The 15,990-nt window shown below is 27.0% G+C and overlaps 2 protein-coding genes across 3 annotated transcripts; one reads left to right on the top strand and one right to left on the bottom strand.

Annotated features, from left to right (window-relative positions):
- Positions 1-1,174: 1,174 nt before the first annotated feature.
- On the bottom strand, positions 1,175-2,250 carry LOC135926767 (uncharacterized). The gene is made up of 2 exons (XM_065462698.1): positions 1,853-2,250; positions 1,175-1,742 (listed from the first exon to the last, which is right to left on the bottom strand). The coding sequence occupies exons 1-2, from the start codon at positions 2,248-2,250 to the stop codon at positions 1,175-1,177; spliced, it is 966 nt and encodes a 321-aa protein (XP_065318770.1).
- A 5,086-nt stretch (positions 2,251-7,336) lies between these two features.
- LOC135927505 (putative uncharacterized protein DDB_G0286901) lies at positions 7,337-15,224 on the top strand. Of its 2 annotated transcripts, XM_065463522.1 has the most exons (13): positions 7,337-7,404; positions 7,451-7,479; positions 7,525-7,621; positions 7,663-7,758; positions 7,802-7,862; positions 7,905-7,992; positions 8,040-8,115; positions 8,157-8,457; positions 8,498-8,582; positions 8,628-9,145; positions 13,736-14,121; positions 14,712-14,806; positions 14,875-15,221. In XM_065463522.1, the coding sequence occupies exons 1-13, from the start codon at positions 7,375-7,377 to the stop codon at positions 14,972-14,974; spliced, it is 1,962 nt and encodes a 653-aa protein (XP_065319594.1). In that variant the 5' UTR covers positions 7,337-7,374; the 3' UTR covers positions 14,975-15,221. The 2 variants fall into 2 exon arrangements, with proteins under 2 accessions (XP_065319594.1, XP_065319593.1); XM_065463521.1 differs by having other exon boundaries at positions 7,802-7,992; positions 14,875-15,224.
- The last annotated feature ends 766 nt before the right edge of the window (positions 15,225-15,990 follow it).

The following is a 15,990-nucleotide window of genomic DNA, read 5'->3' on the forward strand; positions in this document are numbered from 1 at the left end:
AGGTGTAAAGCCAAGTAATAGCATCATGGACAAGATTTTGATCAGAGTTTCTTATGATATGGGCCAGAAATTGAATATGGCGTTTCCTCAGGGTGATGTATATTGGAGTATGCTTAGATGCTCTCCATAAATTGTTGTTTGATATAACCTTCGGATAAAAAATTCCATTTATGATTCTAAGGCAGTTATTTATAAAGGATTGGAGTCTCCTATTTTCTGTTTTGTTAAATTCCCATAAGTCCCTTCCAAAAAGTAATATGGGGATGATTGTAGAATTGAAGATTCTAAGTCTGGTGTGAACAGAGATCTCCTTCGTCTTCTATAACTTCATATACTTGTGAAAAGCCCCTTTTGCCTTTTTTATTCTGGTTTTCATCTCTTCTTTACAACAGCCCTTGTTATCCAAAAGTACGCCTAGGTATTTTATTTTTTCTACTACCTTAATAATATTGCCATCAATTATAATTTGGATTCTGGGCAGCACTCGGAGAAGGAAGAATAACTGTTTTATTAAAATTGATTTTTAAACCCATTTTTAGACTTAAGTTTACTAATAGTTGTAATATATTTTCCGTTTCTTTAATACTTAAGGACACTACAGCGATGTCATGTGCGTATGATATTATTCTGTTCTCTAGATGTAACTTTGAGTTGGAGCTTAGATCCATTAAACATGCAGCTCCTGAAACTTCTTTAATAATTTTATGCATTATAATATTGAAGTAAAGGTGAAAGTACGCATCCTTGTTTTACGCCTTTCTTTATCTTAAAAGGGGGGGGGGGGTATTTTATTGTTAATTTTTATACAGCCGGTGAGATTCGTCTAATGATTTTTTATTATGTGGATTATGTTTGATTCAATCTCGCATTCCGACAATGTCTTCCAAAGAGCATCATGATTTACATTGTCAAACGCTCTGCTGAAATCAACTAAGGTGAAGTAGGCGGGAATTTTGTATTTCCAACATTTTTGTATTATTATTTTTAGTGCTAAAATTGGTTCTAGCATATTTTTCTTTGGCCTGTAGGCACAAATATATTTCGGAAGTAAGGTTGGCCGAGATGACATAATTCTGCTCTTTATCAGCACCATGAATACCTTAGATACAGTAGATGTTAGGGCAATAGCCCGATAATCTTTGAAGCTTTTTAGGTTTTTAATCTTGGGGAAATTTCATAATAAAGATATATTCCATTCTTTAGGAGTTTCGTCACTATCCCAGATTTTGTTTAAGAGGGGTAATAGATAGGAGGATATAGTGTTTGATGCACTTTTTAGATGTTCGGCAGTTATTCCGTCAAGCCCAGGAGCTTTATTATTACTTAGTTTAGTGATAGCTTTCTTAATTTCATCGGTGGAAAAACCAGACGGAGGCGGGATTGAGCGTACGCTTGTGCTTGTTTGGCAGAAAGCTTTTCTTGAGTCAAAGATCTTCATATAATAATCTACCCATAAAGCTAATTGTTCATCTTGATCTACAATTTGTTTTCCGTTTTTTAGAACTAGAGATGGGAGTTTTTTAAAACTGTAGGGTTTACAAAAATAGTTCAGTTTGTTATATGCATCATATATTCTATTTTCCTTCATATCTTTATCTATTTCAAAAGCTTTCTTAGCAATGTATGTCCTTCTATCACTCCTCAAACGTTTTTGTATGTCCTTCCATAAGTCTTTGTTTAAAATATTTCCTTCTCTGAGTTGATTTATTTTGATTACTGTCTCGTTTGTTAGCCATTCCTTACTTAGAAAGATATTCACATTTGGTAGTGTATTTTGTATGACTCTATGATGTCTCTTTTAAAAAGATTCCAAACAGCATTTACATTTCTATTTTCGGTCGTATTTAAAAACATGTCTCTTTTCCTGGTTAACGCTTGGTCTAGTATTTGTAGATTTTCGTGTGATTGTGCCTTTATTTGTTTTCTTGGAAGTATGGGTTTAAGAGAGTTTACTCTGTAGCCTGGTGTATTTGGGCTATTTTTGTGATGATATTTCCATATATTTTTTACAAACATCTTTGCGACTACCAATCTATGATCTGATAATTTGATGTTCGTGGACACTTTAACATCCTCGAACCATTCATGGATATTTGATATGAAAAAATCTATTTGAGATTTTTGATTTGCTCTCACGAAAGTAAGCGTGTTCATCTCGTTATGGTTGAAAAAGGTGTTCTCTATTTTCAGATTTTTGGTTCTGCAAAAATCAAGTAATCTGATGCTATCCTCCTTATTGATTTGCTGCATGCTCGCACTTCTAATAATATTATTATCATATTCCTCGTTTTTGCCAATTCTCAAAGTTGAGGTCTCCTAAGATTATAATATTATACCTCAAAGGCAAAGAATTTATTAGAGTAATTATTTCGTTTATGTAGTCGAGTCACTTTTTCCTCTTTGGTGGGGCATACAAATTTACTAAAATTGTGGGTCTGAATTTTGTATTAAGATACAGGAGACCACATCTTTCTGATATAGGTACAAATTTAATTATTGATTTTTGTATTCGTCTGCTTGCTAGGAAAGCTATTCCTGACCAGCTATTAAGGGTGATACCAGAACAAAACAACTTATATTCATTAAAGTCAGCCGTAGTATTTCCTGGACTATGAGTCTCCTGAATGCCAATGATGTCTAATTTCATGGACGCAAAATCTCTTAGTTAACTAATTTATTATTCAAACCTAATATTAAGGGACCCAATAAGTAATTTACCGTACACTGTGTTCTCCATATCAGTTAACGCTTAAAACTCAGTTTCAGTATATTTCGGTTTACACTAAGGTGAGAGTTGGTAAAACAAAGAACATGATTAACGTGATTGTAGTAAAATTAAAAATTGAAAATAATTGGAAAATTGAAAAATAATTGGAAAAATAATAAGAGTGTTATATTGAGCTTGTGTTTTATAAAGTAGGACTAAAATAATAATATAGGAGAAAAGGTGGGTGGGATTTCTTTATTTCTATATATTTTTGTAATATAGTTAATAATAAAACATGTTTAAAAGAAAAGATTTTTTTTTCCATCCAACTGAGACTATAGGATTCAAGGGAAAACAAAACCAAAAGTTAACGTTAGGCATATTTATCTCAAAAGTTAACGTTAGGCATATTTATCTTAATTATGTTACCATTTTTTATTGCCAAATAGTTGGAGTTTTTATAATAGATCCCAAAAAGATAAAATTTAGAGAATAAATTTAGTACCGTCTAATAATGAAAAGATATCCAAAAATTCATTTTTTATTGCCAAAAACAAATGAAGATATAACCTTTCATAATAGTTAAAGTTTTTATAATAAGAGAAACTTCCCAAAAAGATAAAATTTAGTACTGTCAAATAATATTAAAAGATACCCAAAAATTTATTAAACTAATGTTAGAAACTGGTTTGAGACCAAAGTTAGTACCGTCAAATAATATTAAAAGATATCCAAAAATTTATCAAACTAATTTTAGAAAAAATATAACAATGATAGGTTTACCTCTGTAACGGTGTACTGGTTTGAAACCAAAGGTGTATTGACGCAATTTGGAAATTATAAGAACAGAATCAAATAATAATATAATAAACAAAGAAGGTGATGAACACTTAAAAATTGCCTTTTGAATTTAAATTTACAAGAAAAATTTGTTTTTAAGGTTTATAATTAAATGACAACACTATTTATTATTTTTTATAAAAAAGATATAAGGTTAATATTGCAGCTGTTAAAAATGGAAATTTAGAAAAATGTAAATCATATTTATAGTATCAAAAGGATATATTGTATATAAAAAAATGGCTTTACACTGAACTTTTTCACTTTTTAATTTTTAAGATCTTAAATAAAAATATAGTGCATTTTGACGATATTGTGTTTTTGTTTTATTAAAAAGAGAAAAATTAATTTTACGTTTTTTTCTTAATTTTATCAATAATATTAGCGTCTTGTTTTCTTTTTAATTAGTTAAGATAATTAAAAAGAGGTTGATTTTATTTTTTAATGGTAATCGTACCTCTGCAGGTCGGATATATTAAAAAATTTTGACTATGAATTCTTATATATAATTATACTAGTAGAAAGCCCGTCAAAAATGACGGGGAATGACATTTTTATTCATTTTTTATGATAGATGTCATGCCAGGTTCAAGCTCACAATATTAGGAAGCATCCAAGATCTTATAATTTTAAAAAAGTTTATCAAGCCCAGCTCAACCCTTAATAATTTGTAAAAGATATTCCCAAGTCAGGTGCAAGCTAATATTAATTTTGAGGTTCCAAGCCCAGTCCTACCCATTATAATTTTGAAAATTATTTCCCGCCTCGGAGATAGTTAAATTTTTAATATCATCACATGGACGGGAAATATCTGATTTACCAATTAGTCTAATATGAAAAAAAAATATGTAAATTCCGTATTAAGGGAAACTGGGAAGGTCTGGGTAACCACTTATTAGAGAATCATGACAAATAAAATAAAAATAACCGACTCTTATACTTTTTTGTAATATGATCAATTAAAATTATATCTAAAAAATATGTTGTTTATTATATAGGGTTATTGTTGTTTTTCAGATAAATTTAATGTATGTCATGCATTTCTGAAATTATTTGTCAAAGAATTTGATAAGGGATACATATTTATTTATGTTAAGTAAAAAAAATTCTGTCTATTTAAATTACAAAAATGCCATTAAACGCTAATGAAACTTATATGCAAATTATTTATATATTTTTTAAGATATTTTTTTTTATTGACATATAAATTTCAATGACATAGTCATTGATAAATTTAGGATAATTTTTTTAAAAAATAATAAGGATTATATATTATGTATTTGATAAAATTAAGAGCAAATCCTTGTTGACATTTTAATTTTTGATGGAAAAAGCGACAAAATAAATCTGGGCGGTCGTTTGGAGAGGAAATAATTAATGTATAATTTTATATCATTTAGGGTTGTAGATGAAAGTGATGACGGATTAACAAAGCAGTGTACAAAACACATTACGTCCTGATAAAGATGATATGCCTATGCCTTGGGATACTGGTAAAAGTAGAACGCAAAATGATATTGTCAAAGTCAGCATTTTTATCCCCTTCTAAAATAGAATCATGAACAACAATGTTAACTCAACCATAAAATGGTCGTAAGTATTGTTTTAAAGGCCACGACAGAACTACTGCATATTTTTCCATTAATAAAGTTGATGAATTGGCCGTACTGTACATTCAAGTTTGAACATTCCTCTAAATATTCATAAAAGTTTCTCAGAGAATCGAATAAAGTAATATTTATATTAACTCCCAGTGAAGTGAATGATAGTACAGAATTAAATGTATATATTTGTTAAAAAATAGGCGGAGGCATAGGGATTGTGGTAGTGGTGATAGTATAATTTAGAGAACTGGGTTAAAATAAAATAAACATAGATATAAAACATAAGATAAAAAAAAAATAAACCTCCAGATCAGTTCATTTCAACGTAGTTCTTTATTATTTTGTCTACCAGTAACTCTAGAACGGGTAAGGTGTTTGTTTATTGTTTTCTTTGCTCATCTTTAATAATAGATTCATCATGTTTTGTAGCAATGTGAGGGATTAGGGTTAGCCTAGAGAAATAAAGAAATCAGGTAAAAATATAAATAAACTATTGTTGAAATTAAACAAACATTAAAATAATGTAAAACCGGTAGATGGGCCAATATTAGATGCATATTTCTAGTAGTTGGAGGGCTATCATCAAAAAATTTTTTTGGGGGACTTATCAAGCCTATTATGATATTCTAAAAGTTAAAAAATAACATGATAAATGTAATGTTATTAAGATTATGGTTAATTAATTGTAAGGTAATTAAAAAAAAAGATAAAAAAGGAGGGGAAAAAAGAAGGTATAAATTATTATATTATGAAAATAATAAAAATTAAATTAAAGGAATTGATAAGGTTTTGAGAATAGTGGTTAATAGATAATAGAGATAGAAAGAAATGAATGAGATAATAAAATTTAGTGATAAATAAATTCATTAAGGGAGGGGAAAAAATAAAGAAAGAGTTATTTATAAGGATTGGAGATTATAAATAGGTTAGGATAAGAATATTTAAATATACTTGGCTATCTTCTTAATTATTGGTTATGAAAGAAAAATATGAGTATAAAAAATTGTAATGTAAGTACTGACAAAAATTGTGAGTATGTTCAAAATAAATATACAAGCTGAGTATCTTGTAGAGATTTCATTAATGTGTAATTGATTTTATGAGATGGAAATTGATAAGGTAATCTAAAAAATAAAGAAAGGATTAAGTGAAATAAAAAGTTTTATTCATATTTACAAAGTTGAGGGAATATTGTTTTTATCAATTTAAAAGACGATTTTTCAAATCTCTCAATCCATGTTAGGTATGTGTACACCATCAATTCTCGAAATTCCATTCATATGTTTGTATAAAATAAATAAATAAAATCAACAAATAAAAATAAATACGTACCGATGACATGACGTAGTGATGACATGACGTATGACATGACGTCACGATGACGTAATGAAGACATCGGAAAATTATAATATAGATGTATGAAAGAAAGAAAGAAAGAAAGAAAGAAAGAAAGAAAGAAAGAAATGACGTAGTGATGACATAACGTATCGATGACATGACGTCACGATGACGTAGTGAGGACATCGGAAAATTATAATTAATACATTTTTATTTTTTTATATAAAATCGCCTCGAGAGTCGACTAAGAGCCGACTAAGTTAACAGATTAAATAATCCGACTAAGCGAGCCGATTAAGTAAAGCGACTAAGCGAATCGACTAAGTGAGTCGACTAATGCGGCTCATTTAACTCGAGTAGGAGTAGTTTTTTCACTAGAAATTAACTACACTACTCTGGATATAGCTACAGAGGTCTTAAATACAATCTTTTGATTTATAATGATTATTTTTTAAATATATAGTGTTGTTAAACCATCAGATTGGAGCGATTTTAAATACGGCCAGATTAAGATTTTAGCCAAAGTAATATTATGTAACCTGGAGATCTTGCTGATGTATGGCAGAAAGGTTTGGACCTCCATTTGCCATGTCTTTAAATTAAATAATATTATCTTGGATAAAATCTTGATACCGTTTTTTAATGGACCCTAATCGGGTCGTTTAACAACATTACTAGTAGGGTTAAAAATATCGGAAAAACATAAAGACATACTACTTTATATTAAAATATTTACTAGGTTATGATTAAATATTGTGGACCTGATTAATTTAATTTGGTTAAAAATTATATATTAAAAATAAGCTACAAATTATTAAATTTGAGAATTATAATGTTTAATATATTTTTAAAATTTAATATTTTGTTATTATCAGCTGTCATAAAATGGCGATGTTGAATACTCTTTCCGAAACGGTACTATTAAACAAAATAATTTTATAGTTATTTTATAAAATATTAGGTATCTGATGAGCAGGAGATTAAAACATTGTATGAAAACTTAAATGCATTCTATGATTAAATAACTTTTTCTAGATATATTGGAAATTTGCCCTTGGAGGCCAATGAAACATTATTAGTAGATTTATTTCAAAATTTAGGAGCTGTTGTTAGTTGTAAAATTATAAGAGATGTATATATCTTAAATTATGTTCATAAATATTGCTTAAATAGGGATTATCTGATCCATATTGTTTCATTGAATATGCTGATCAAAATTCAGCAATGAATGCTCGCACTGCTATGGATGGTCGTAATTTATTAGGAAAGGTTATTAGTTTTTATTAACTAAATAATTCTGAAAATACCCTAGAACCTCAAAGTTAATTGGGCATCCTCATCTGGTGTAGTAACTAATAAAGTTGACACAAGCAGTATAATAAATCTTAATATATATCAATCTATAATTTTTATAGAACATTTTCATGTATTTGTTGGGGATTTAAGTCCTGATATATCCACCCAAAGATTAAGGGATTCTTTTAAACAGTTTGGAAATATCTCGTAAGAATGTTGTATTGTTTTTTTTACTCATTTTCAATGTTTCAAAGGGATTGCCGTGTAGTTAAAGATTTACAAACCCTTAAATCAAAGGGTTATGGATTTGTTTCATATATTAATAAACAGGTAAATATATATGTGATTTAATTGTATTACATATCATATAGGATGCTGAGAATGCAATGACAAGTATGAATGGCCAATGGTTAGGAAACAGAGTTATAAGGACAAACTGGGCTACAAGAAAACCCTTTCCATTGCAAATAAATAACAAAAATTCAAATATATATTATTCTAATAGTCAAAATGACGAATCAAATTATAAATCCAATATAAATCAAAATAATTTACATGGATATCAGAGCAGTAACCTTAATAAAAAATCATTATCTTATAATGATGTATTTGCTCGTACAACTCCATCCAACACTACAGTTTATTGTGGCGGTATTCAAAGTGGTTTAACAGGTTTTAATTTTTTTTTAAACATTAAATATTATATAAATAGAACAAATGATAAGGGAAAACTTTCACAAGTTTGGAGATATTATTGATGTCAGAATTTTCAAAGAAAAGGGATATGCATTTATAAAGTTTATATAATATATCAATATAAAAATTATATTTATTTAATTAAGGTTTTTAAAGAAAGAATCAGCTTGTAATGCCATAGTAAGTGTCAATAACACTCAAATATCAGGATTTGGTGTTAAATGCTCCTGGGGTAAAGAAAATATTGATTCAAATCATTTAATAAATAATGAAGATGGTCTCAACAACAACAACTATTATTATAATAACCCTGTTGAAAATGTGGACATGATAAATTTAAATCCTACAGCAAAAATGGGCCTCTTATCACCATTTATATTAGCTTCTCCTCCTTCCATGCCCCTACCTGGTGGAACAAATTATCAATATCAGCAACCTAATTTGATTTTAGGGCTAGTAGGATCCACTAATCAAAATCAAAATATACAGCAAAATTATCAAAATTATGCATTCAATAATGGCAATAATTTTAACAACATGAACAATAGTAAATTTGATAACTTGGTTAACAATAACAGAAATCAGCAACAATTAGCATTGCATCAAAATTTGATAAATCAAGTTACACCTCATCAAAATTTACAGCACCAACAATATATAAATGGTAAAAAATCTTGATTTATTATATCAAAAAACTTTTTTATAGAACATAAGCTTTACATAAAATTAAATTCCAGCTACAATTTTTAAAAATCTTGAATATTTAATCATTTCACTTTTAAAGATTTGATTGATCCCTAATCCTCTGCTTATAAGCTGTTAATTATAAGGAGATGGTCATTATATAGTAATAACATTTAGAGACCACTCTACCTTTTTAAAAATTCTTTTTTCCATTCCCCATAAAAATCTTTTATTGAAAATAACACTATTCTTATGATTTTTGTCAATTGTCTTTTAAAAAATTATATTAATTGATAATAATCCTAATAAATGAATAACAAATTTGCTGATTTGTATTCTTAAACCTTGGGTCAAACCTTGACTTGATTTACAATTTTTTTAATAAACATGTAAAGAGAATTGAGTAAAATAGTGATAGTGATCTCTGTTACTAGTTCAAGTCTTAAAATTTTTTTACAAAATACATCATTTAAAAAATTCCTGTAAATAACTAAAAAAGATATAACCATATATTTGTTTTTCTTATTATAACCATAGATATACCAATAATAGCATTGGTATACCTTTTATTTTCTGCCAATACCAAATTAGCTATTGAATAACTTTATGATGCAATTTTGCATTAAAATATTATATTTTTATTATAAATTTTTAAAATGGTTATTTTATAAACTGACATTTAATTTTTTTTAAAAAAATTGTCTTGCCTATTTGTTCTCTTTCTATGTATTAAATTATTATTAATTACTTTTAAAATTATCTTCTTTATTCTAAAATAGAACATTTATTTGTAGGGCTGTGCCGATCCACATATTTTTTACCGATCCGATCCGATATTGGTTCAAACCCGATCCGATATTTATATTAATTTTTTACCACCCCTCTTTGAACCAAATGTAATTAATAAATCAATATTTTTTATGCATAAAAGAATTATGCATAATTTAATTTTTTTATTTCAACAATAATTTTAAAAAAAATATATAATAATATATCCATTTTATGTTGGTTTATAAAATTGTAATATTTAATATATAAAATTATAATATATTAGATTTTTTTTAATAAATATAAGAGCCTCTAGATTTTCAGGCAATAGGCTTCTACGTCAGAAACCATTTTTAAAATAATTTTTATTTAAAGTATAAATAATAAAATTGGTGTTATTTTTTTAAAAAATTAAAAATAAATAAAACTTTGGGTGTTCCTTTCTATTTTTATAAAAAAACTTGTAAAATCTATTTAAAAAAATAAATAACATTTGCATTGTTTAAAAAAAAATTATTTATAAAATATTATTAATGTAAAATAGAAACTCGAAAAAATTTATTTTTTTTAAAATATTTTAAAAAAATTTTTTTTATTAAAAAATAATAATTCAAAGTTTCATTACTCAAAAGTTTTATAAGAATTGCATTTTTAGTAAAAGGATCGGATCGGATCGAGTTTTTTACAGGTATCGGGCCGATCCGATATTTTTGAAAAACGCCAAATATCGGGACCGATCCGATAATTAATATCGGCACAGCCCTATTTATTTGGCAAATGTTTTTTATTTTATAATGTTATATTTATTATAAATAAAATTATAGTAATTAGTCTCTAAATTAATAACTATTTATTTACCTATCAGAATAAAGTATATAAGCATAAGCACAAATTAAAATCATGTTGGTTATATTGTAAGTTACTTTCTAATCATTTATGGGCATTCCATTACAAATCAACCAGTGTATCAGATGACCATCTCAAAAATGAATGAAAATTGCCATGTTATTTATCTAACTAATTTTAATAAAATTTTTATAGTGCTAGCTCAATCAGATCTAAAAATATGCCTTCAAAGTCGAAAATCATGCAATGCGTGATTTCATTAAATCTTGTTTTTTAAAAAAAAATATTTAAGATAGAGTTACAAATTATATATCATTTTATAGCCTTAAAATTCTTAATTGGAAAATATTTTTTAAAAAATTAAAAATTCCAAGTGTTTTCTTATTTTTGGTAAAAATACAAAATTAACATTGCTGAGAATGGATTTTTTTGGATGTTGATATTTGTTAGAAATATTTATTACTTTCATATGTAACTGTATAATCAATTAAAAATTTTGATAGCCATTTTTGTTTATTTAAATTTTTATTATTTTTATAAATAAAAATTTATCATATAGATGGCGCTATATTTAAAATTCATTTTAATATAATATATTTAATAAAAATATGTATTGTATTTGTATTAAAATAAAAAAATCCGTTAAGGGTAACCAATATGATATCTTGGGGCGATATGTAAATACATAGTCCATACAGATACGATTATTAGGATGATATATTGTAAAATAAACATATTTTAAAATTTTATATACAAACCATTATATAAAAAAATACAGCTTATTTTATGGTATTTCATTTTATGCTTACTGTCGCGATAATTTATATGTCCTGTTGCCGTTATAGGATCTACTATCGTTATTTGTGCAGATTTGATGGAAAATATTTTTATATTTTTTAAATTTGATAAAATTATTTCAGTTGCAAAAAATTGTTACAATAATATATTTATATACTCTTATCAATTTTTACAAGTTAAATTATTTTATTTACAAACGTAAAAAAAATATGGAAATGTTTTCATTAAATCAGCACAACAATATATTTGATTAATGAGCAGCCATCTCTTTTCCTTAATCGTAGGGTAAAAGAAGGATGGTGATGGTCCAAATATATATCCCTCAGTAATTTTATTCTTTTTTATTACTAACTACCAAAAATCGTCATAATGATAGGTCTTTTATTTAGCACAAAGGTATCCATCAGCTTTTTTTTTCTAAACATGTGTTTAAGATAATTTTTGGTGGTTTATGACGGGTGGTTGACTATATTATTAAGAAAGAATGAAATTACCGAGGAGAAATATATCTTTTTTACATCCATTGCATCCTTTTACCCCGCAAGTGATATCGAATAATTAAAATAGTAGATCCAAATCAACGACAGGATATACCTACAAATTATGACCTAAATAAATTCTATTAATAAGCGCAAAATGGAATACAATAAAGATAAAAGATATTTTTTATAATAGTTTGTAAATAAATAACGTCCTAATAATAATAATCTCATCTGTGTGAGCTACTTGCTTGCATATAGCTCCAGGACATCACATTGGTTGCACCCATTGGATTTTTTTTGTTTTAATACAAATGCAATGCATTTTTTTATTAAATATATTATATTATAGTTATTTTTAATATAACGCCATCTATATCATATATTTTTATTATAAAAATATAAAAAAATTTAAATAAAATAAAAAATGGCTATCAATTAGACAGTTAAATATGAGGTAATAAACATTTCTAGAGAATTTCATCACCCCTCAAAAATTCCATATTAACTATGTTAATATCAGAGACCTGCCGAGGTACCATTTGCACGGCCCAATACAGCCTGAATTTTTTTCGCCCTTGCCCGGCCCGGGATTTATATTTTCAGGCCCGGCCAGGCTCTTTTTAAATATATTATGTTTATTTATGATTTCTATAGCTAATAATGACGATATCAAATATTTGGTTTTGAAATATAAGGCCAGCCTGGGTGTGATATGACAAAAATGAAAATTATTGATGAATAGTTTAAAAAATGATATTTTCTTTTATGAACTATTTAGTAATTTCTAACTTGAGATATAAAATGGTTTTGATATGGAAATAAGAAATATGAAATATTAATGAATATGATATATTATTATGATAAAATAGCCATTTTTGTTTTATAATAATATTCTAGGCATGGCTCAGGTTTTTAGGATTATTTTAAAAAGAAATTAGACATGGCATAGACTCCTGGACTGGGCTTGCAGGTCTAATATTTATTTTAAAAAAACACATCACTTTTAAATTGAGAATATACAAATTATGATGGCCTCTAAAATAGTTTCATTTTGGTGGCCCAGAGGCAAATTCCTGCTTCCCCACTTGTAAGGGCCTGATGTAATATTGGGCCTGAAAAAAATTATCACAGCATGATATTAATTTTTCTAAAAAATTGGACTTAATTTTTATTTGATTTAACAAGAAACTATTTTTAAATTTTTGTGCTAGTTTTTCTCCAAAGCTTTCCTAGACTAAAAAGTCTATAGGTAAACTAGATGTGAATGAGACATTATATTTAATTAACAGTATAATTATATATTTGGGAAATTATCATATAAAAATAATGAATGAGAGATATATTTAAGTATTTACATTATTTAAAAAAATAACTACTTTGTCGTTACATTCCAAATGATGTATGTAACTAGTTACCCTTACATTATTTTGAAAGTAACCAGTTATTGTTTTTCTGCCCAAATGTAACAAGTAACTTCAAAAACATTAGATTTTACCAATTATATTCTTTTTAAGTTGAGTTAAATCAAGTATGACCTTAATATAATATATTTTATTGAATTATAATAAATTAGTGACTTTTTTAAACATAATGAAAAATAACATCAATCAGCATGTTTAAATTCACTGAAATACTTTATTATTATATATATTTAATTTATGTTTCCCATACCAAAGATAACACTTTATCCAATCAATATCAACTGCAATACGCTTATAATAACGCCAATACTTCACACTCTTCATCACTTTTGCAGAGCAAGGAAATATCGGTCAATAAAGTTAACTACAACAACGGTAAACCTGTTAATCCATCTAACACTAACAACAATCTTGTCATGGCTATGCTCTCTTCCTCTCAATTCGCTTCACTTCCCAAAACTAACAACCATATGAATATGGGCAACAATCAAAACAACAATTTGATGAACATTAACGAGGCTCAAATGCGTAATAATATGATGCAAACACCTACTAATTCATTGACATCCCCAAATCCTAATAATAGCAACTTAAATTATCCCATTGTGAATGCAAACACAGTGGTTGCTTCAAATCAAATGGTTAATTTTTCTTCTAATTTATTGGAGAGTTATATAAATTGTTCAACTTATTTATTCATTTATAATTCAATCAGGAAAGGAAGAAGGGGAAATATAATATATTTTGGGCAGGCCAATTATTTCCTCCCAAATTTCTATGATTTTGGCTTTCACACCTTTTTGCGCACGGTCTTTGCCTGCCAAACTTTATCATATATATATATATATATATTGTTTTTTAATAGATCGATTTAAAAAAAACATTTTGCAAAACTTATGTCCTAAGTATTAAGATTCCTCCAAAGATGGCAGAAAGGACTGGCTCTTTTTTGGCTAAATATCAAGGCGTAGTAATTGTTTGACGAAAATAATTATCGCCATTTTTTAAATTGGCTTAATCGAGGTTTCTAGGATTAAGGTCCGGTTAATTATCAAACCATCTTTTGATTTACCCCTTCTTAAATTAAGATAACTTATTATCTAACAAATATTGGTATTATAAGCATTTACAATATTTGTTACTAAACACAATCCACTTAATCTTTTGTTTTTATGATTTACAAGATATGTGCTGAAATAATTTTCAAATAGTATATATATTTTTTAAATAGTCTAATTACCCTTATGGCATTGGTTATCCACAATATTGGTACAATACTGCTATGCCTGCTCAATATTTATCACATCAGGATATTACTCATCAAGGGTAAATTTTTATAATTAATTTTAAAATTTTTTGATTAATCATATTTTTCTAATTAAACAAACATATAGTTGGTCTCCTATATCAGCCATTCCACAGCCTAATAATTATATAAATCCTTGTCCTACACCTTTGTCTAATATTATGGCGCCAGTGTCTACATTTTCATGATCGATATAAGGATTCACTCAACATGATTATGCATACAAAATTTACTACAAATCCAGTCAGCCTTTATTACTTTGAAATTAAAATTTGTTATGAAAGTCGCATTGACGAGATTTTATTTTATTCCGTCTAATTTTTTAATATATATACTATATTAATTAACTTGTAATATATTATACATATATGGAATATGATTTGCGATTTTTGTAATAAACAATATACTGAAGAACCCGGTATTGCATGCAATATCAAAAGATAATATAAAGTGTAGTGTTGTTAAAAGTAACAAGTTACATTTAAAAAAGGAAACTAGTTAGTTATATTTCAAAAGTAATTAGTTACATTGGAAGTTACTTTATAAATTATTTATATTTTTTATTATTTTATGATTTACAAATTAAAATTAAAATGCAATTTAAATAAAGAAATAATTGTACTGAAAAGATATATTTCATTATTGATTTTCTTCTCAATAAATTAACTTCCCTAGATTAAACAAACGTTTAATGTCTATATACGTAAAAGCCAGTCCTACTGGTCACGGTTTATTGATAACTGAAATATCTTGTGGCTCAGGATGTGAAGTCAGCAGCTTTGAATATTTTGGATTATTTTTTTTTGTGCCTACAATATTTAGATCTCTTTACCAGACAATGGAGAGGATGTTTAGCATTATAATCAACTAATACCATTCACCTTTGACAGTTGTAAGAGATATGTTTAAGCTTAATATGATAGCCATAACATACTGAATTTCTCACCATTCTTTGCCTGATTTTTACATTACATATGACGAAGGTTGGTATATTCTGTGTCATTGCTCGGAAATAGACAATCTATGGTTAGTTACACGACAGCATCCCAATCAGTTTTCTAAATGAGAGAGATGATAAATTGCGCCAATGCATGTGTTAGCAGACCAGCTTGACAAATTAATTAATTTAACAAAGAGATTTTTGTTTTTTAGTAAAAATGAAATAAAAAACTATTGACAGGCACAGGGATAATGGTGGGTAAGC

The sequence above is a fragment of the Gordionus sp. m RMFG-2023 genome, chromosome 3 (assembly GCF_954871325.1).
Source record: "Gordionus sp. m RMFG-2023 chromosome 3, tfGorSpeb1-WG-v2, whole genome shotgun sequence".
Taxonomy (NCBI): Eukaryota; Metazoa; Nematomorpha; class Gordioida; order Chordodea; family Parachordodidae; genus Gordionus; species Gordionus sp. m RMFG-2023.

Coding starts and splice junctions, on each gene's coding strand:
- LOC135927505 (XM_065463521.1), top strand. CDS start 7,375: ATGGCGATGTTGAATACTCTTTCCGAAACG. Junction 7,480..7,524: donor GAGCAGGAGATTAAAACATT/GTATGAAAACTT, acceptor AACTTTTTCTAG/ATATATTGGAAATTTGCCCT. Junction 8,583..8,627: donor AAGGGATATGCATTTATAAA/GTTTATATAATA, acceptor TATTTAATTAAG/GTTTTTAAAGAAAGAATCAG.
- LOC135926767 (XM_065462698.1), bottom strand. CDS start 2,250: ATGCAGCAAATCAATAAGGAGGATAGCATCAGATTACTTGATTTTTGC. Junction 1,743..1,852: donor TTAACCAGGAAAAGAGACAT/GTTTTTAAATAC, acceptor TATCTTTCTAAG/TAAGGAATGGCTAACAAACG.